Genomic DNA, 19,325 nt, shown 5'->3' on the forward strand with positions numbered 1-19,325 from the left:
TCGAGTGAGCTCAACTCCGAACGGTCGGAATCATCACCCAAAGGAGCAAAAGTCCTGAAAAAGTCAACTTGGAGGTTGACCTTGGAATGAAGTGTTCTGCCTTGAAAACCTGAGGTGCCTCAGTGGATTGAAGGTGCCTCGGGTGATCTGGTTTACCTTTGTCACAGAAAGGCATAGAGGTGCCTTTGCGGATTGGAGATGCCTCAACTGAAAAGATGGGGAGGCACCTCCCCACAAAACTCAGATATAATAACGACTACCCACTGGAGGCACCTCAGATCGAACAAAGGTGCCCCATGCATCCAAAGCCGTTGGGCAGATCAACCTTGATCAAAAAAGTTTTAGTGATCTGGAGGTGCCTCGAGCTCAATTGAGGTGTCTCTAGTGTTACATCAGTCAACAGTAAAAAGTGTTATAAGCACTATAAAAAGAAGGGATGTCCTCTAGCTCAAACACAACACTTGTATTCAATCTCCAAGTTTATTTTGCTAGTTTTTGAGCTATAAACCATTGTATAAGTCTTTTTCGCCTCTGACCTTGTTGAAGAAAGATATTCTTTCTAGTGTTTATTTCTGCCTTGGATTAGCAATCTCCTCAGTTGTAAACTAAGTAAATTAGTAGTCTTATATTTATTTTTATGCATTTGTTTTATCGTAATTTACAAGTGTGTGCTAACTAAAGTCGAAAATCAAGAAAGGTACAACTTTCTATTACAAGCAATTCACCCTGTTTTATCAACCAACGAAGATACAACAAATATCACTTCAACCATTTGTAAAGTTTTGAACACATGACTAGACGGTCTGAGAACATGGGAAAGATCATGTATAACATAATGCTAAGGCGAGAGTGCTCGAGACATGGGCACGAGAGCAAGCTCATTTATAACTTGGTCAATTAGCACGAGAGTCAGGAACATAGGTGCGAGAGCATGTTGCTTATAACTCGGTCGATCAACACGAGAGTCTGGAACATAGGCCCGAGAGCATGCTCACTTATAACTTGGCTAAATGACACGAGAGTCTGGAACATAAGCACGAGAATACACTCGCTTATAACTTGGTCAAACGACATGAGAGTTTGGAACATAGGCGCAAAATCACGCTAGCTTATAACTTAGTTGAATGGTCCGAGAGTCTAGGAATGAGAGCAAGCTCACTTATAACTCGACCGAATGACACGAGAGTCTGGAACATAGGCACGAGAACACGCTCACTTATAACTTGGTCGAACGACACGAGAGTTTGGAACATAAGCGCAAGAGCACGCTAGCTTATAACTTAGTTGAATGGTCCGAGAGTTTGGGAATGAGAGCAAGCTCACTTATAACTCGGCCGATCGACATGAGAGTCTGGAACATAGGCACGAGAGTACACTCGCTTATAACTCGATCGATCAACATGAGAGTCTAAAACATAGGCGCAAGATCACACTCGCTTATAACTCGATAGATCGACATGAGCGTCTGGAACATAGGTGCGAGAGCACGCTCACTGATAAGTTAGTCGAACAACACGAGAATCTAAAACATAGGCACAAGAGTACGCTCGCTTATAACTCAGCTGAACAACACGAGAGTCTAGAACATAAGCGCGATAGCACGCTCGTATATAACTTGATTAAATGATCTGAGAGTCTGGGTCATAGGTTCAAGAGCACGCTCGCTTATAACTTGACTGAACGGTCAGAGAGTCTGGGACTTAGGAACGAGAGCAAACTTGCTTACAACACAACCAATCAGCATGAGAATTTGAGATTTAGGCATGAGATCAAGTTTTCTTATAACTTGGCCAAACAGTCTGAGAGTCTTGAACTAGGGCGCGAGAGCAAGCTCGGTTATAACTCAGCCAAACTATCCGAGAGTCTGGAATATAGTTATGAGAGCATGATTACTTATAACTTAGATAAATGACATGAGATTCTGGAATATAGGTACGAGAGCACTCTCGCTTATAACTCGGTCGAACAATTCGAGAGTCTGGGACTTAGGCGTGAGAGCAAGCTTGCTTATAACTCGGTTGAACAGTCCAAGAGTCTGGGACTTAGGTGCGAGAGCAAGCTCACTTATAACTCAGTCGATCCGCACAAGAGTTTGGGACTTAGTGTAGGTCCCATGCGGCCAGCGAGAGGGGGGTGAATTATCGTGAAAAGAAAGCAATACCTTTTCCGAAACTTTCGACTTTCACTTTAAAAATAGAGACTAAAATGCATAAAATAAGTACAAGATAAAAGAAATGATTTACTTGGTTTGTAACCGAGGAGGTTACTAATCCAAGGCAAATGAAGTTCAACTAATCAACTCCGTCTTTGACACAAGTCAGAGGCGAAAAAGTCTCATACAGAACATTGAACACAGAGACAAATGAAGAAAAGAGTGGAAAAACTCGAATACAGAAAGTGTTGCTCAAATGAAGAAGACCATGACTCTATTTATAGTCCACTGATCGAATCTGACCGCTTCCTGATGTGGCACGATCTGGGCGCCCGAACCCTATCCGGGTGCCCCCAGCATGGTAAACTCTATCTACACACAACGACCTTTGCAATGGTACGAAGATAACTTTTTATCCACCCTCGGGTGCCCAGACCACTGCTGACGTAGACCCAAAGTCAATCCACTGCATTGAGGCGCCTTCTCAACACCAAAATGGTCCGGGTACTCAAATCAGTTAGCCTTGTGTTGACTGTCTGGCGCCTTCTCCGATCGCTTAGGTGATTTCAGCCATCCAGATTTGGGTTCACTCGAACCCATCTTCAGCCTTCTCCTCGAGCAATCTTTTGCTCCAACTTCTCATCCCTAAGAAAGGTTGTGTGCTTACTTCTCATCCATCAGCATACTCTTTCACAACACCTCATCCCTTGGATGCACTAAGCCCGTTGACTCTTTCCCATGTCATCTTTCTCGCTAGCTGCGTCTTTCGCACGACTTCTTGTGCTTCTAAGTTCTACACCAGGATCAAACACAACAGGACCTAATTTGACTTAGTTGATCACACCAAAATTATCATGAGATACTTACAATCTCTTTATTTTTTTATGTGAGCAACCCAAATTAAGTTAGGGAAAAACAAACATAATAAATTAAATTTAAGAATTAAATATGCAAATTAAAACAATTAATATGCTAAATGTTACCTCCCCTAGACTTAATTTATAAATCTCTCCCTTTGATCATATTAAAAATAGGGGTAAAAATTCTAAGGGCTACACAAAAAAATAGTGACTAATACTTAGAAAAAAATCTGGGAATTAGTTTTTTGAAAAACTAAATTAATTCTAAAATTTTTTTAATGATTAATATATTTATCCAAAATAGTGATAAAATTTCTATAAATAAATAAAATTAAAATAAGTAGTAATTAATTATTCTATTTAGAGAGATATATTTTTTTAAAAATATTTAAAAAATAGGTTTTGAGCTTGAAAATGATTGTAAAATTTTTTGAGTATGTAAAATAAGAATTATATATGCAGAAAAAATAAATTTTCAAAAATTGAATGTTTAAGAATTTTTAATATTAAAAATTATCATTTTGATAACAAATTTGTAAAAAATTAAATAATAATCAAAAAATTTCAAAAATATTTACTTTGACATGATATTTCATCACAGAAAATAAAATTTAAAAAAATAACTTTGTGAAATAATTTTAATTTTAAAGATATTAATTTATGTTAAAATATTTATAAAAATAATATAGCAGTAAAAAAAATTTAAAATTTTTCCTACAAATTATTTTTCATAAAAAATAATTAAGATTTAATTAATTTTATATAAAAAGGATACAAAATAATTTATTTGAAAATTTTAACAAATTTAAACATGCAATAAAAATATTATAGCAAATAAAAATTAGAGCATGCATAAAAATTTTAACCTAAGCATGATTTTAAAATCCAATATAGATTTCTACCTACTGTATTAATCAGAAATTTTTTTAATATATATTTTCTTGTTACTTTTCTGATTTGATGTTATAGAATCTATAATACCAATTTAACCTTTGATAACCTCTTAAATTTGAAGTAGCAAAATTCGAACATATAGAATTCTTTAAATTTTCTATTTGTTCTTTCAATTTTTCATTTTCAATTTTTATCTTGTTGAAATCTTCTAATCGACAAAATTTAACTAAAGTTCCTTTTAATTCTATGTTTTCCTTTAATATTTTTTTTTTATTTTCTAATTGACAAGAATTCTTACACAACATTTTAATAAACTTGTATAACTTGTTAGGAGGTAGAAATTATACCCGACTTACCTTGTCGATCTCATTATTTGATGCTCCCCCTATAGTGTCGCTTCCCTTTGATGTTGCTCCCCCTTCATCAAGTCTCTCAATGTTCATTTCAAATGAGTTTGCTTCGTCATCTTCTTGGTGACTTGCCATCAGCGCAAGTCTAGCGTAGGATTCAATCTCCGACTCTGATAGCGACGTTTCGTCTCACGTCGCCTTTAGGTTCTTATGTTTTTTCTGGATCAATCTTTTGTCCTTGTTCTTCAATTTTGGGAAGTTGTCTTTGAGGTTTCCTTCTTCGTTGCAGTGATATCATGGCCTACACTTCATTGAATTTATTGGATCTAAAAATTTTCTTAAATTTTCTAACCATAAATGTTGTTTCGTCATCATCGAGGAAAGTGTTGATGTCTAATTCATCCTTCTTAGCTCTTAAAGAAATATTGTTTGATTTTTCTATATCTTGAGTATCTACACAATGAAACTCGTGAAGTTCAAAAGTAGAGAATAAACTTTCAAGCATACTTATCTCGAGGTTTTATAGATATAGTAAGCATCTACTAAGGTTGACCATTCTAGAGTTCTTGGAAAGGCTTTAAGTGTGTACCTTAAAAAGTCACAATTTGTTACCTTTTTCTGAGGATGTTGAGCTGGGTGATCAGCTCTTTGATCTTAGCATGGAGTTGAGCTACATTCTCTCCCTTGTTCATCCGAAGATTTATCAGTTGACTTCGGAGGATGTTCCGTTTCGTTAACTTTGCTTCCAAAGTGCCCTCGTGAAGTTCCAGGAATTTCCGAAGTACCCAACGTGGGCCTAATATCTCTCTTCATATCAGGCCTAATAACAAAAAAAAATGACAGATTTAGGTTTTTCAAAACCTCTGGTCTATCACTAGAAATGCCAAAAATAATAATGGAGAGCATATTTGGACTCCTTGCAATTTTAGAAATCCACAGAAACTGAAATGGATGCAATCGGAGCTCTCTAGGTCCATCAGTGAATTTCGATCAAAACCCACTAATCGACTTAGAGACATCAAATTGCAACCATTTCAGATCCTATAGATTTCTAAAATTGCAAGGAGTCTAAATATACTCTTCATTGTTATTTTTAGCATTTCTAGTAGTGGACCAGAGGTGTTGAAAAATCTAAATCTCTTTTTTTTTCTCCCTGTTTGTTAGGCCTGATATCTCTCCATATCAGGCTCACATTGGACATGATATGGAAAGATATATGGCCCAACGTGGATTTGATCTTTTATAACATGTTTGAGAAAAAAATTGAAAAAAAAAAACAAAGAGAAGATAAAAAAGAAGAAGGAAAGAGAAGATATGTTATGTGCATAGTAAGAAAGAGAAGAGAGAGAAATGATAAAGAAAAGAAAAAAGAAATCAATTAAATTTGTCAGAATGGTAGAATAGGAAACCACTGAAAAAAATACATTATTTGATAAATACTAAATAATATATTTCTTTTGATAAATTCAAAAACTTAAGTAAGTCTTTTAATAAATTATTGTTCTTTAATTGACATCATTATTAATGACGATGCCAACATGCAACATGTGCCTCGTACTAACAGATAACGGCACGATCTTTTTACTTATTTACATTAAAAACGGGGAAAAAAAAGATAGATTATCTCATGGATTTACATAATATAAAGTATATTTCCATGAACAATTAATCATACTAATCTCAACCAAAATAAAAATAAAATTAAGATAATAAATTGAAAAAGCGAATTGAATTAACCCAGTCAAAAGTTTTTAGTTAACAAACTTCCTTCAAAATTTCAACAAAGAAAACTTCCCTAGAAATTAGATCGCAACAGACATTTAAACATTGTTATTTTTTTTCTTCCCTCCATGTTTTGACCTGGCTGTCGTTCAATCTATAAATACACACCTTTCTGATTAATCGTCCGTCTCATACAACGCCGCTTTCATTCATCCCCTGCCTTCTCCACCTCTGCATCTACAAGGTATTAGTTTTTATTTTGATTCTTGGAATTTTGAACAATCTGACTGCAGGGGAAAATATGGACCGATCGGGTTACAACTATTCGTTGTCGTCGTTTTCTGATGAGAGGAAGAAGACGGCGATGAAATCCGTCGACCGGGAGAAGCCCGCCGTGGACGTGAGTGCTCACGTAGAGCCGTTTCGTACCCGCGTGTGTAATTACAGAACGCCGGCCGAAATTGGCGAGTCAGCACTGCCCGCCGAGGAAGCGCAGCGGCAACTGGAAGCCCAGCTACAGACGGTGAACGAAGAGAACCAAATGCTGCAGGCGTCATTGAGACACCGCACCACCGAGAACGACCGCCTCCGAAGCCAAATCGCCATTCTTGAAAATCAGCAAGAGGACGACCTACGACGACGACGACTTGCCATCGCCGAGTCGTGCAACTCATCCAGCCGTGCGGCCGAAGGCGCAGTGCCATTGCCATCCGGGTCGAGAAAAGGCAAAGAAAAGATCGAATATCGCCCCGAGAAGGATGACGACAAGAAGAAGAAGAAGCTCGAGCTGTCTCCTAACAATTCCGGTGAGAAGCCGCAAGAACCAGCCAAGCTTAAAAAAGCTCGCGTGTGCGTGCGAATCAAATCTGAAACGGAGAAGGTATACTAACATCAAATCAACAAGTTGGATTCGTTATATGCATGCATTTAATTAATTTGATTCTAATTTATAGAATCTAGATGGGTGCCAATGGAGAAAGTACGGGCAGAAGACGTCTAAAGGAAACCCGGAGCCCCGTGCTTATTACCGTTGCTCGATGGTCAAAGCTAACTGCCCTGTTCGAAAGCAGGTAGGTTTTAGTCGATTCTCAGTGGATTGTTCACTCAATTTCGTCTAATGGTGAATTTATATAGGTGCAAAGGTGCGCGGAGGACAGGTCGGTTTTGGTCGTCACGTACGAAGGCGTTCACAACCACCCGCTGCCGCCGGCGGCTTTACCGATGGCGAAAGCCACCTCCGACGCTTTGGAGATCCTATTGTCGAGCTCCGTGCAAAGCGGCAGCAGGTTGATGAACCCACCGTCGATCCCCTTCCCCTACAGCCTCTCCTCCTCCGCGCCGTTCCCCACCATGATGCTCGACCTCACACAAGACCCCGACAACCGCGGCGTTCCCTCCGGCCAGGTCCGGCCGCTGACATCCTCGGTCGTCGGCGGTGCTTCCCAAGTGGCGGCGGCGCAACCCAATGCTGCCCTATCGTCGGTGCAACCGAGCAGCGCTAACGGCTTGTCGACTTCTGTGCTGGACACGTTGAGCAACGACTTGATGGCCAATCCCGACTTCACGGCTGCGCTCCGTGCGGCCATCGCTGCAGCCATCAACGGCGGCGCAGGCCCAAGTAATCGACAACCAGCAAACGATGGCAGTACCGGCGGTGACTGCGACGCTAGCAGTTCGACGAGCTCGGATTAATTTATCATAGACCCAAACTATGCACGTTCAGATATTGTTCATCCTCTGTTTTTTTGTTCCCCTTACGTTGTCTGATTATCAGTTTTTATGTATCCATAATAGATTTGACAATTAGCCTTCAGTGCAAAAGAATAATCAATTAGAGGTGATAGATTATCATCACTTGCATAAAGATAAAAGTAAAGACAATCATGCATAAAGATAAAAGTAAAGACAATCAGAAAGAGACGGCTCTAGACTTTTACTTAGGTGTGAATATCTGAATATTTAATTAATTCGATATTAATTTGATATAACTTCTTTTTATTATTATTTTAAACAAAGTTAGTTAACACAATATTAATTAAAATAACTAATTCGATTAATTCAATTTTAATAAAATTTTAATTTAATTTAGTTAATCAATACTAAATCAGTTTTCAATTAATTTGTGAATCAAATTAATCGAATGTTCACCCCTACTTTTACTGTCACGAAAATTTTGAATTTAAAAATTAGAAAGTGATGACATTTTCAAGGCCAATTCAAACCCCCAGAAGATCAAAATTGATGAATACTAGCAGAGAATTACTTCAACATGCATATCAAACAATAGTTGCAAGTTGCAATACCAAAATATTTCTTGCTAGAACAAAAATCCAGGCTTGTAGATTGCATCCTTCGCCATCCGAAATTTTCACAAAAGAAGTACAAATGGCCATCCCATTAACTAGTCTATCCGATCAAAGGAAATTACAGATAGGTTTCAGAATGGATGTTGCATCACTGTTGTCTAGTGTATGATTTTAAATCATCTGTTATCTGGCTATGTTCGGAGCCAAGGACAATGCTTGCCCAATTTGACGACCTGTGAACAATCCTTGATGGAATCCGATCACTATCTTCGCCTCCAGAAGCTTCATATCCATCACTGGTTGATCTTGACAGATGAATACCCTTAGGTGGAACATTGCCTAAAGCAGAAAAAGAATTCATGCCTTGCACTTCTTCAGTTCCCGATGAGGATATCCGAAATGGATGGAGGTCAGGTGAGTCCAAACTGCTCTCTGGGGAAGAGGAAACAGCTCTGGTCAATGACATTGGCATGCTCGGCCGAAAAGCATTCCTAGCTTCAAGCTGAAGAGGTGCTAAGCTTGTGGATGTTTCTGGAGCCAGGTCACTTGCATTACTATCAGTGGCACTAGCAGAAATTTTGGCAAGAGGTTCAAGAGGAAGATCCACAGGAACCCTTCCCCTTTTGTTGATTCGCTTTCGGTTATCAGACCTCAAGGCCATTCTTCCACTGGCACTGTCAACACTACTCTCTGTCTCTTGCTCTTGCAGAGTTTCTCGTCTAACTGGCTGCAGTATTTTGGATCTCTTCCTTGCCTGTGCAGCAGCTTTTGAAACTTCTTCTGCATTAAGGCGTGCGAGTGTCCATGGATTAATTTTGACAGTTCCAGGATTTCTTCTCTTCACTGGTTCCTCAGCCATCTTCTTGTTTTTGTGATTTGCAGATGAGCCAATTTCTGGAGGTACTACATCAAACTGGGAAAAAGAGGAACCTTAGCACGACTCTTGAGAGCAAAAGCTTTGCAAAACACAAAAAGAATAATTTATTTTTGGCATTATGATAGTTAGGAAGTTACAAAATGCCACTATCTGTTTAAATTAGGCCTAAATATAGCTATCTGCCTTTCTCTTATAGACCAGTATGAGCAAACACAAAGCCTGGAAGTTTGGGTAGTTCCATAATTGTATCCAACAGCAATCATTGAACCAGAACTGATGTCAAAAATCCCTTTAGTCACCCCATGAAGCTCTCCTTCTGCCAAAATCTATTAATTTTCTTATTGCAGCCCACCGCTCATGGCACAAGCAACCCTTGAGCTCCGTATTCACTGGTGAAGAGAAAGGGTAATCTGATACCAGTTAATCCCTGGATACACAATCCATGAATATATAATACTTGTTCACTTCATGGGAATGCCTTTTATCATATGTATCCCCGTATTATTATCTCTTCTTAATAAGAGACCAAAGGATGAAATACACTCAAAACTTTTGGTGCAGGATCTCGGGAATAGCTAAGTTGCTGCGATAGAATCAGAATTTAACAAGATATAGATCATGTGCAAGCTGTTGGTGCAGGAGCACCAGACATTCAAACCTCTATTTTGGTAATAGCAAAAGGTTCAAAGTTAAGTTGTCTTGTTGTCTAACAAGTGTGACTGAGCTTGCAGGAAAATCCTAAATTGTCTTAGGCAAAAATCCTAGTGGATTTTAGACAGGTGGAAAATCCTAGTTATGGTTAGGTAACGAAGTCCTGATCCGGGGGATTGGGCAAAGTCTTGGCGGACGTCGGGCGAAATCCTAGAGTCGAGAACTCTAGGTAAAAATCCTGAGAGTCGCGGACACCAGGTGGAAGCCTGGACGGGTTTAGGGATAGGACGTCCAGCATAAAATCCTAACAGATCGAACGTTAAGCAAAGGTCCAGTCGGTCTGGAGGACCGGTCTGGCAAAAGATAAACTCTCCTGAGAGAAGTAGGTGAGGATGCGTTCCCTGTTGAGGGAACAGTAGGCGTCGATTCGACCTAAGGTTTCCGGGAAATCCAAAAGTCAGAACCGGACAGTCCGAGACTGTCAAACAGTTCTATTAATCATATTTTATCATGCTAACTTTGTTTTGCAGGGTATGTTTGGTATTTTGGACTAACGTATCTTGCAGGGAGTGAAAAGCGCACAAAAGGCTTGGATGAACAGTGCTTAAGGCGCCTCCGAGGCTGTTGGAGGTGCCTCGGGCGGCTTAGCCGAAGGCCCGCACGAAAGAGGCGCGGAGGCGCCTTCAAAGCGCCTTAAGGCGCCTTGGATGTTGGATGGAAGGCGCCTTCCATGAGCTTGAAGGCGCCTTCGAAGGAACAAAGTTCGCAGAATGCGGGAATTATCGTCTCCGCGGATTTGGAGATAAGGATCCAAGCTAGAGGCGCCTTCAACAGCCCATAAAAGAAGGCTTCGAGCAAGAGCTTCTACATAACTCATTCTTACGATTCTTCTCTTGTGCACTGCTTCAAGGACGATTCTGTGACTCCGCGACGCGACTCTGATGACCGAAAGAAAGACTCCAAATTCCAAAAGTCGTCGGTATAATTTTTATAAAGCATTCAAATTATATTTTTATTGTACTCATCCTTGTAATTAGAATTTCCGAATTGATAGTGAATTGTCCAACGAAAACGATCAACGATCGCAGATCTTGTAGCAGTCGTTGTAGACTCCGAACTAAGTAAAAATAAACTGTGTTAGCAATCGTTTTTACTTATATTTCACTGCGTTTTACTCGATTGTTTTTAAACGAACATGAAAAAGCCACGGTGCTATTGACATTAATTTTGAACTAGAATTAATTTTGAACTGGAATTTCTGTAACAAAATCAAACTTAAGTTATACCATGAGATTGACAATTATTTACACAAATGAGCTGAAGCAAGGTAAAAGTTCAACTTGACATGGCACATTCACAGTCCCAAAATCGAAGACAACATTCTATTCCCTTCCAACACCCATGCGTCATGGAAATATATATATTAACAAACTGTAGACATTATCCTACTATCAAATTCTCAGAAGTCAGAAGTTGGCAATGGAAATGTGGATGCAGTTCAATTTATGAATAAGTAATGATCAACTAAGTTGATTTTGGTTAGCTTTCCAGCGAGAGCTTGAATAAGAAATCGCATGCAGTTTACAAGTTTCTTAGTTCAAGAAATTCCATAAAAACGGGTTAATTATAACAACATTAACTACCCATATTAAAAGATATATTGCATCTTTCAAAATAGGTTCACAAGAAACAAATCATCTAAAGAGGTCAATGCATGAAAACAAAATTCAAACAGCACACACCTAAGTTCGCTAACCATTGAACCAAGTGAACAATAAGCAAGTGGATTACATTTGTTATTTCAATTTTTATTCAAAAATACGATAATGATGAATAAGGAGAAATGAATGAAGTGCTGATAAAGATTTACAACTAGTTTTTGTTTTACCAAAAAAAAATTAATTAAATGGGGGTTTTTCAAAAATAATCTTAACCATGGTAAATTACATTCACAATAACTTTCTAAATAATGAAAGTATGATACCTGATCCTCAAGGAATAATCTTGGCGGAGTACACCATGCACCCCGATGGAATTGATTGAAAGAACTGGTGCTGCTTAGTCCAGTAAAAGAGCTCACTTGGGACATTTGCGGACTTTGCTGCCCACCAACAGCAAGTTGCTCCTGCTCCTGATCTTGCTCCCTCAAAGCAATAATGTAATCATAGGTGCTGATTCCCTGTAAGCACATCCATGTAGAGTAGCATGAGCTAGTTTAAAGTGTCAATTTTCTCCAGAATTGATGAATAAACAACACCATATTGTTCAAATTCTACTATTTGTTTTCCACTCTATGGAAAATCTATCAGTTAAATAACAAGCTGTAATAGTTCAGTTGGATAATAAGTTTCAGTAATGCTCAGTGTATGGATGAATGTAAAGAATTTGAAAATATAAAAGATATATTCCTTGAAATAGAGATATTTGACCGGATACATAGCTTTGTTTTATATAAATGTAGGAGCTGTGTAACTGGTAGTGTTTGCTGTGTCACAAGTAGAAATATGAAAGTAGTGTACCTTTTTTATTAAAAGAATATGGAAGAAGAAAAGTTGTGCAACTGGAAGAGTAGCAACCATGGCTAATAAAGTGCACACAGCCTGCATTATAGAGACATTATCAAATTAGTATCAGAACCTTGAAAAATGCTGATTATGATGTGTGATTTTCATTCATTTTCTCTTCTGAGTACTCACCACCACAATGATAAAGGGTGCCAAAGAAAAGCTACTACCCAGCTTTGAAACAATTTCAGCAGAAAATCTCCTTCTCTCAACAAAACACAGTATCAGCACAAGCATCCCAACAGCCCACTGCAGAATAAGCTGGCCCAAGGTGCACAAAGCATGGAGACCAATCAATAGTCAATCAGAATGAAAAGGACCTGACATAAAATGCATTCTATGTATCAGGTCCTTCACGTACTAAGAAAATAGTATCTTCTAAGTTGATGCACACAGATGATAAATCTACACTAAGAAAATAGTGTCAATCACTATGATTAATGAATACAACTATTGGAATGGTAGGAAATATTTGTGCTTACCAAGAGAAGAGCAAACACCATGAGGATGAAGAACCTTTTGTAATTTTTTCTTCCTATGCAGTTATTGATCCACTACAAGGAAAGATGAATACTGCATATTACTACAAGATAACAAAAACATAAAAGGTTGTGAATGGAGAAAACTCTCACCCTGCAGTGATGATCAAAGCCATCAACGCATTTGTCACAGACTCTACAATGCTTGCTATATTTTAGAACCTGCAATACATACAGATAGAAATCATTAGAGAAAAACCAAGTTAATATAAAGCACATAAGAACTTTATTTTCTTGAAAAGGATGTGTGGCTCATCGTAAATGAGATCTCTATCACCTTTCTCCCTAATAACCAATATTCTGAATTATCCATCTTTTATGGTTATGCATTCATCCAAAGGCCATCTGATCAAGCAATCAAAAAAAGTAAAATTACTCATCTTACTGTCCTATTCTTTTTAAGACATCCTACCACACCACATGAGAAGCACCCACATTGTTTTGGTTAGCCTAGAAATTTGCAACTTATCACCTCCAATCCCAACAGTGACATCACTCTGAATTATTGCACAATTTCTCCATCCATAGCAATCCAAACACCAGAACAGGAAATGGCGAAGAAATACCTTGGTTAAGATGGAAGATTAAAAGTATTGATCAGGAAGAGACCAACAACTTTAGAAGCCTCGAAGTTTTAAATTTTGTCCATGCTGGTTGGCACAGGGAAAAAAAATTCATTCCATCTGCCAACTGGCACGCGAAAAAGAACAAAACTACTGATATGCTCCTATGAACTGCACCACCGCTTGCCGCCTTAACACCTCATGTGTTCCTCTTTGTCGGTTGAAACCTACTATGTCACCTCATTGCCAATTGAAACCCACTGCATCCCCTCACGAGCAGTCTTCTGAACAGCCACCCACTGGATGAGGCCAATAGCTTTGAATGCCTTAAACACATGGTTTTAGATCTTGTTTGTGTCACTTAACATGGCCAAAACTTTTCATTATGCCCGTAGATTGACATGTGAGAAAGCATAAAACTACTGGTACACTAATTTGCAACCCACCATTGATCGTCGTTTGACACCTCATGCATCCCATCTAGACCAATCAAAACTTACCATGTTTCCTCATTGCTGATCAAAACTCGCAACATCCCCTCATTGCTGATCAAACCCACCAGTCTTATTCTTCTTTGCTCAACACTTGACACCTCATGTGTCCCTTTTTCACCAATCAAAACCTACTGTGTTCCCTCATCATCGATTGGGTCCCCTCCTTGTAGATTGAACCCATTGTTCTTCTTTTTCTTCTTAGTCGTGTCCCCTATTCAATGATTGAAACCCCTCCTTTCATTGTTTCTTCTCCATCTCTTCCCTCTTCCTCTTTGTTGCCACCAACACCACATATCCGCACCATCGGCACACTATCGATAAAAAACCTGTTTCAGTCAGGGACCAAAACCCAGGCTCAAAATTAAATTTCGCACCTTGCTCAGACATAAAATAAGATAGCTATTCTTGCCAAGAAACCGATCATTATACCTTCTGATCCGATGATAAGGAGGGATCCTGGTTAGCAGGGTGGTCAATGACAAGGTAGAGGTCAAAGTCAAGCTGGTCAACGGTCCCGATATTATCGTCCGATTGGGCAACCCCCTTTCTCCGACCGGGAGGAAAAACCGTCGAGCCTACATGAAGCAGACGTTAGCACAGCTCGGCCAGGTACCGAGCTTCCGGCGCTCAGACAGACAAAGTATGTGCCGAGCGGCAAGCCCGCTCGGACTCACACCGGCAAAACAGTGACGACCGAGCAGACTACCTTCGGACATAGCTTCGGCCTACATAACGTGGAACCAGGACAGTGGGATGTTGGCCGAGCGACCATTCCGTTCGGCCCGAGGACAAGGCCCGCCGCACGACCAAGGGCTGCCCGAGAGTCCATCCTGCTCAGCCCACTAACAGACAAAAGGAGGATCAACCGATATCCTCATAGGGACTCGCGCCACCGACAAACGGCATGATTGGCGGCATGGACAGGCAGAGGATCGTACGATGGAAGCTTCCACTGTCTTGTCCGAGATATGCTCGGATCGTTAAGGTATAATGTTAGGGACACTTTTCTGACATGTCTCTTCAGGGTATGCTTTGAGGAGCGTGCACGCATCGGGGAGCGTGCACGCGCTCCCAGGGAGTCTTATATAAAGACCCCCAAATTTCGACAGAGGCATGCATAATCTCTACTGTAGCCACAGTTACTCTGCCATTTTGCTTTCTCGTTTCTTCTACATCGCTGATATTTGACTTGAGCGTCGGAGGGCCATCGCCAGAGAACCCCTCCCTGGCTCGGCACTAACGTTGCTGTGGTTGCAGGCTTCATTGACGAGGAGTTCGCCACCAGTCATCAGGAGCGCCACGTCCCCAGTATCCATTGCCTCGACTCTCGGACAGGATCACCTTCTATTAGTCAAGTCATTTCAATGGAAATAACTTACCATGTAACACTAACAGAAGCAGAAGATAGAGCTGGAAACTACAAAGCATTATAAGCAACTGTATGTTTCAGTTTCCAGCAAGCAAGAGAAGTAGAGTGGACACACAATTGCACATTCCAACTCAAGAAACACCAGTGGCAACTCATCAAGAAGCCATAAGTCCCAATTAATAGCAATAACAAATATTACAGAAAAATAAAAAGTTCTCTGTTCTCAAATTGATTTCATAATAAGATCCAGAATTGAAAACAGCATTAAGGATGAGAAAGCTCTGTGGACTTTCACTAAAAACAGGTCAGTAGACTAGAGAAGAAACTTCATATAATCATCATGTCATACCTCAACTTCACACAGGCTGCAGTAAAACATGCCTTCGTCACTTAGTTGCTGTTCAGAAGACTGCTCATGTGATTGACACAAATTACACAGAAAAGACAAACCGCACCAGCTCAGAAGTATTGCCAAAAATGTAGTAATGCAGCCAGGTAATCTCCCACTTTCGAGTTCCGAATGCAATTCATGCCTAGCTGAATTGACACTCCCATCAAGTTGCTTTGCAGCGGTTATTTCAGCATTTAGTTCCTTTGTTGAATCTTCTGGCTTAGACTCTTTGGAAAAGGTTTGTTCTCTGTAGTCCCCTACTTTAAGAGATTTCTTTGGTCTGAAAATGCCAGGATCAGCAGGATCTGTTGCAGCACACCAAATGTATAAAAAGAAGACAGACACAACCTGCAAAGAAACATTGAAGGTGTCAGTTTTTTTGAGTAGACTCCCCTGTATATCTTTGAAATCAGATCACATTAAAAACTGAACGAACCGTATACCACATAATGCATCCAATTTATATGCAATTTTCCATACAATTTATGAAGTATGGCCAACTGAAAGTTCAACAGATAAAGTAATGAATATCATCTAAAAATAAAAAACCACAAATATGTTATTTAAAAAATATCACACACCATGACCTTCTCATTAGGTCCTAAGCATCCAATATAATCCAAATTGGTCTGTCCATTTACCATTCATAAATGGTCTGCCTAGTTGACGAAATATTCAGGGGTTGTCCTAGTAATTGCCTATTTGGACCTATTTTTGTGTGCTTTGAGACAACCAAGTGGTGCTAGAGCAGTATCTAACCCCATCTAGTGGCATAAGACAACACTTGTTATCCCAATACGAACAAGTTTTCATAACATATTAAGATTCCTCCACCGAGTGAATACACATCTCAAGTCATAGTTTTATAAGGATTTAAAGTCTCTCATATACCAGCACCTATCTAAAACGATATGACCACTAAATTTTGATAGCTTGGAAATGAAACGCAGCAACAGCATCATCCTTCTATTAATATCGTAGTTGCCACTGTCAAATTAATCATTTTAGAATATGGAAGGAATCTCGTATCAATTAATAATTAAAAATGTAGCTTGCAACTTAATGTTTGTGAATAAACTGGAAAAGTTTTTGTTAAAATTTGTTAAAATTAGAAAATGAGGATCAACATTGCTCGTAATTAATTTAACAGAGATGTGAGTTTTGAGAGATCTATCACAGGGCGAGAAGACAAAGACATGAACAGGTCACGAGAAGAATGACGTACCAGAGGAGTGTAAAGCCCCATTACCACATACTGAAACAGCTTCTTCCCAACGAAAGGAACAAAGAACACATAGAAAGCAAACCCGAGAGCAAGAAAAACAGCAATCGCTACCACCTGCACACAGTCAAGAAAAAAAACGAAGGGAGATGAATCGCAACTAAACCATAAGGAAAGAAATAATAAGAGAAAAAAATAAAAGAAATTATATAGAGACCTGGAGAGGATGATAAGGAAGCTGCCATCCATGCTTCCTCATCCTTCACTCCTGGTCCAAGGCACAACCGCAAAGCCGAGAATGTTGCAAGATTTAGATTTCACGACACCAAATCTAACTAGAACCCACCCAAATGCCAAAGATATCTCTTTTTCCTCTAAATTTCTTCTCCACGGGAAAAAGAAGGTGAAATAATGTGACCTAGGTTGCAGACAACAAGCCTCCAGCGCTACACTCTCAGCAATGATGCCATTGACAAAGAAAAAACAAAAGCGAAGATCACTCCAGATTTAGATTTGTAGAAATCAAACCCAACAAAAACGGATATTTGTGCAACCATAACCTTTCAAATCCCCACAAAAACAAAAACAAAAACAAAGCATGTCACAGCCGGGCGGCGGCAGCAAGCCACGAGCCAGAAATTGAGAAACTCAACAGTGACGAAGGCAACGGCAGAGAGGGAAGCTGAGAAATATCTGTGGGAGGTGAGAGCGGAAAGGGGATTGTTGCTTCGGAGCCATAAATGCGGTAAGAGGTGCAGAGACAGGGGGAGACGAGACGCAATGAGCTGTTTGCTTGTTCCAGTCCTGTGAGCCTTTGCCCAAAGATCTGGTTGGTGGTCTAGAGGTTAAACATCATCAATGCAGAGACGTAGTAGAGAAGGGCGTGCTGCTTTTACCCTCAGCTGTTCCCATAATTATCAAGAGACCATTTTTGCCTTGGGGCTCAGCTCTGGAACCCATTGCCGGGTCCGTCCATGTCAGGTCCTGTCCTGCGCTCCAGGGCTCAGGGCTCAGGGCTCAGACAAGCGAGACAGGAGTCTCTGTCCGAGACGGTAAAGGGCAGAGGCACATGGAGCGTGCACTGGGTGCTTACAATCTGCTCGACTCTCAGGCCTGCTGCCCTCCTCTCTCCGGGTTCATGAGCAGAGCATGTCCTGACTTTGGGTTAAATTTAAAGCAAAAGAGACATCTTTCGGTAAATTTCAAAACAAATGTCGCAGTGAATTTTCTAAAGAGATATTGAAAATAAATTAAATAATAATAATAATAATTCAAAAGTTTTTTATTTTTTTTTTAACAAAAGAGTCCACTCTTGTAAAATTATACCGCTATAATATTCATTGGCCAACGCATATTAAAATAGGACGGATTTAATCTTCTCAATAATATATATCTGATTTCATAATTATTATAATATAAATTATAATAGTTATGAAATACTAACTGGTATAAATATGGATTTAATGTGTTAATCTAATATTTATATTTTAACCATTATGATTTTATAGTTAGTAGTACCATCCGAAAGTCGATTAGATATATACTGAAATATGGTATTCTCGTTGATCTCTTGTGGATTTTGCTCCAACCTACAACACAAGTGGCGTCAATGCCGAGCTAGGGAAGGGGTCCCAGCGATGGTCCTTCGACGCTCAAGTCAGTCTCCGACGAAGAAGAAGAAGAAGCAGAGAGCGGAGCAACAAAAAGACTTTAGCGCAACAGTAAAATATCTCATACCTCCGTCGATGCTTGGACCCCCTTTTATATAGAGCTCCTGTAACGCACGTGCACACTTCCCAAGACGAGTACGCGTCTCAAAGTTTCTCTTGAAAAGACATGTTAGTAAAGTGTCCATGACACATTACTTTAACAAGTCAAGCATATCTCTGAAGTGACAGTGGAAGCTTCCACTGTACAATCCTATGTCTGACCATGCCGCCTGTCAGCGGCACTAGCTCCCAAAAAGATATCGAAAGATAGCCTGTTGTGTCTGTTGTATGGCCGAGCGGAATAGCCGCTCGGCCGGAATTCCACTGTCCACGTGTTGTCCGTTGTTGGGTCGAGTGGGATAACCGCCCGGTCGGAAGTCCACTATCCGCGTGCTTTGTTGCTCGACCGGAATTCCATTGTCCACATGTTCTATTGTCGAGTCGAGCGGGGTGGCCGCTCGGCCGGAAGTCTATTGTCCGCGTGCTCGACTGATATCGATTCTGTTGTTAGGCCGAGCAAGGTAGTCGCTTGTCCGAAGTTGAACTCTGTCGATGTCAGGCCTCGCTGTCTGGCCAAGCGGGGTAACCGCTTGACTCGGCTTCAGCGCGTCATTCTTCCTTGAGCGTCGGTTGTTTGAATGCTCCCCACGTCGAAGTCGACG

The 19,325-nt window shown here is 40.0% G+C and overlaps 2 protein-coding genes across 2 annotated transcripts; one reads left to right on the forward strand and one right to left on the reverse strand.

Moving 5' to 3' along the window:
• The first annotated feature begins 6,279 nt into the window (after nucleotides 1-6,279).
• On the forward strand, nucleotides 6,280-7,670 carry LOC122034017 (WRKY transcription factor 42-like). Its single transcript, XM_042593156.1, has 3 exons — nucleotides 6,280-6,858; nucleotides 6,932-7,048; nucleotides 7,113-7,670. Exons 1-3 carry the CDS (start codon nucleotides 6,280-6,282, stop codon nucleotides 7,668-7,670), a joined length of 1,254 nt encoding a protein of 417 aa, XP_042449090.1.
• A 546-nt stretch (nucleotides 7,671-8,216) lies between these two features.
• Nucleotides 8,217-17,849, reverse strand: LOC122034190 (probable protein S-acyltransferase 22). Its single transcript, XM_042593324.1, has 9 exons — nucleotides 17,172-17,849; nucleotides 16,958-17,071; nucleotides 15,691-16,080; nucleotides 13,009-13,077; nucleotides 12,859-12,930; nucleotides 12,509-12,637; nucleotides 12,332-12,412; nucleotides 11,797-11,991; nucleotides 8,217-9,197 (listed from the first exon to the last, which is right to left on the reverse strand). Exons 1-9 carry the CDS (start codon nucleotides 17,211-17,213, stop codon nucleotides 8,433-8,435), a joined length of 1,857 nt encoding a protein of 618 aa, XP_042449258.1. The 5' UTR covers nucleotides 17,214-17,849; the 3' UTR covers nucleotides 8,217-8,432.
• Between the last annotated feature and the right edge of the window lie 1,476 nt (nucleotides 17,850-19,325).

The sequence above is a fragment of the Zingiber officinale genome, chromosome 11B (genome assembly GCF_018446385.1).
Source record: "Zingiber officinale cultivar Zhangliang chromosome 11B, Zo_v1.1, whole genome shotgun sequence".
NCBI classification, from domain to species: domain Eukaryota; kingdom Viridiplantae; phylum Streptophyta; class Magnoliopsida; order Zingiberales; family Zingiberaceae; genus Zingiber; species Zingiber officinale.

Excerpts from the sequence above, each read along its gene's own strand:
- LOC122034017 (XM_042593156.1), top strand. The coding sequence starts at position 6,280 with ATGGACCGATCGGGTTACAACTATTCGTTGTCGTCGTTTTCTGATGAG. Across the intron at positions 6,859-6,931 it reads TCAAATCTGAAACGGAGAAG|AATCTAGATGGGTGCCAATG; the intron begins GTATACTAACAT and ends TCTAATTTATAG. Across the intron at positions 7,049-7,112 it reads ACTGCCCTGTTCGAAAGCAG|GTGCAAAGGTGCGCGGAGGA; the intron begins GTAGGTTTTAGT and ends GAATTTATATAG.
- LOC122034190 (XM_042593324.1), bottom strand. The coding sequence starts at position 17,213 with ATGAGGAAGCATGGATGGCAGCTTCCTTATCATCCTCTCCAG. Across the intron at positions 12,638-12,858 it reads TGGTGTTTGCTCTTCTCTTG|CTTATTCTGCAGTGGGCTGT; the intron begins GTAAGCACAAAT and ends ACCTTGGGCCAG. Across the intron at positions 12,413-12,508 it reads CACCCTTTATCATTGTGGTG|GCTGTGTGCACTTTATTAGC; the intron begins GTGAGTACTCAG and ends TCTATAATGCAG.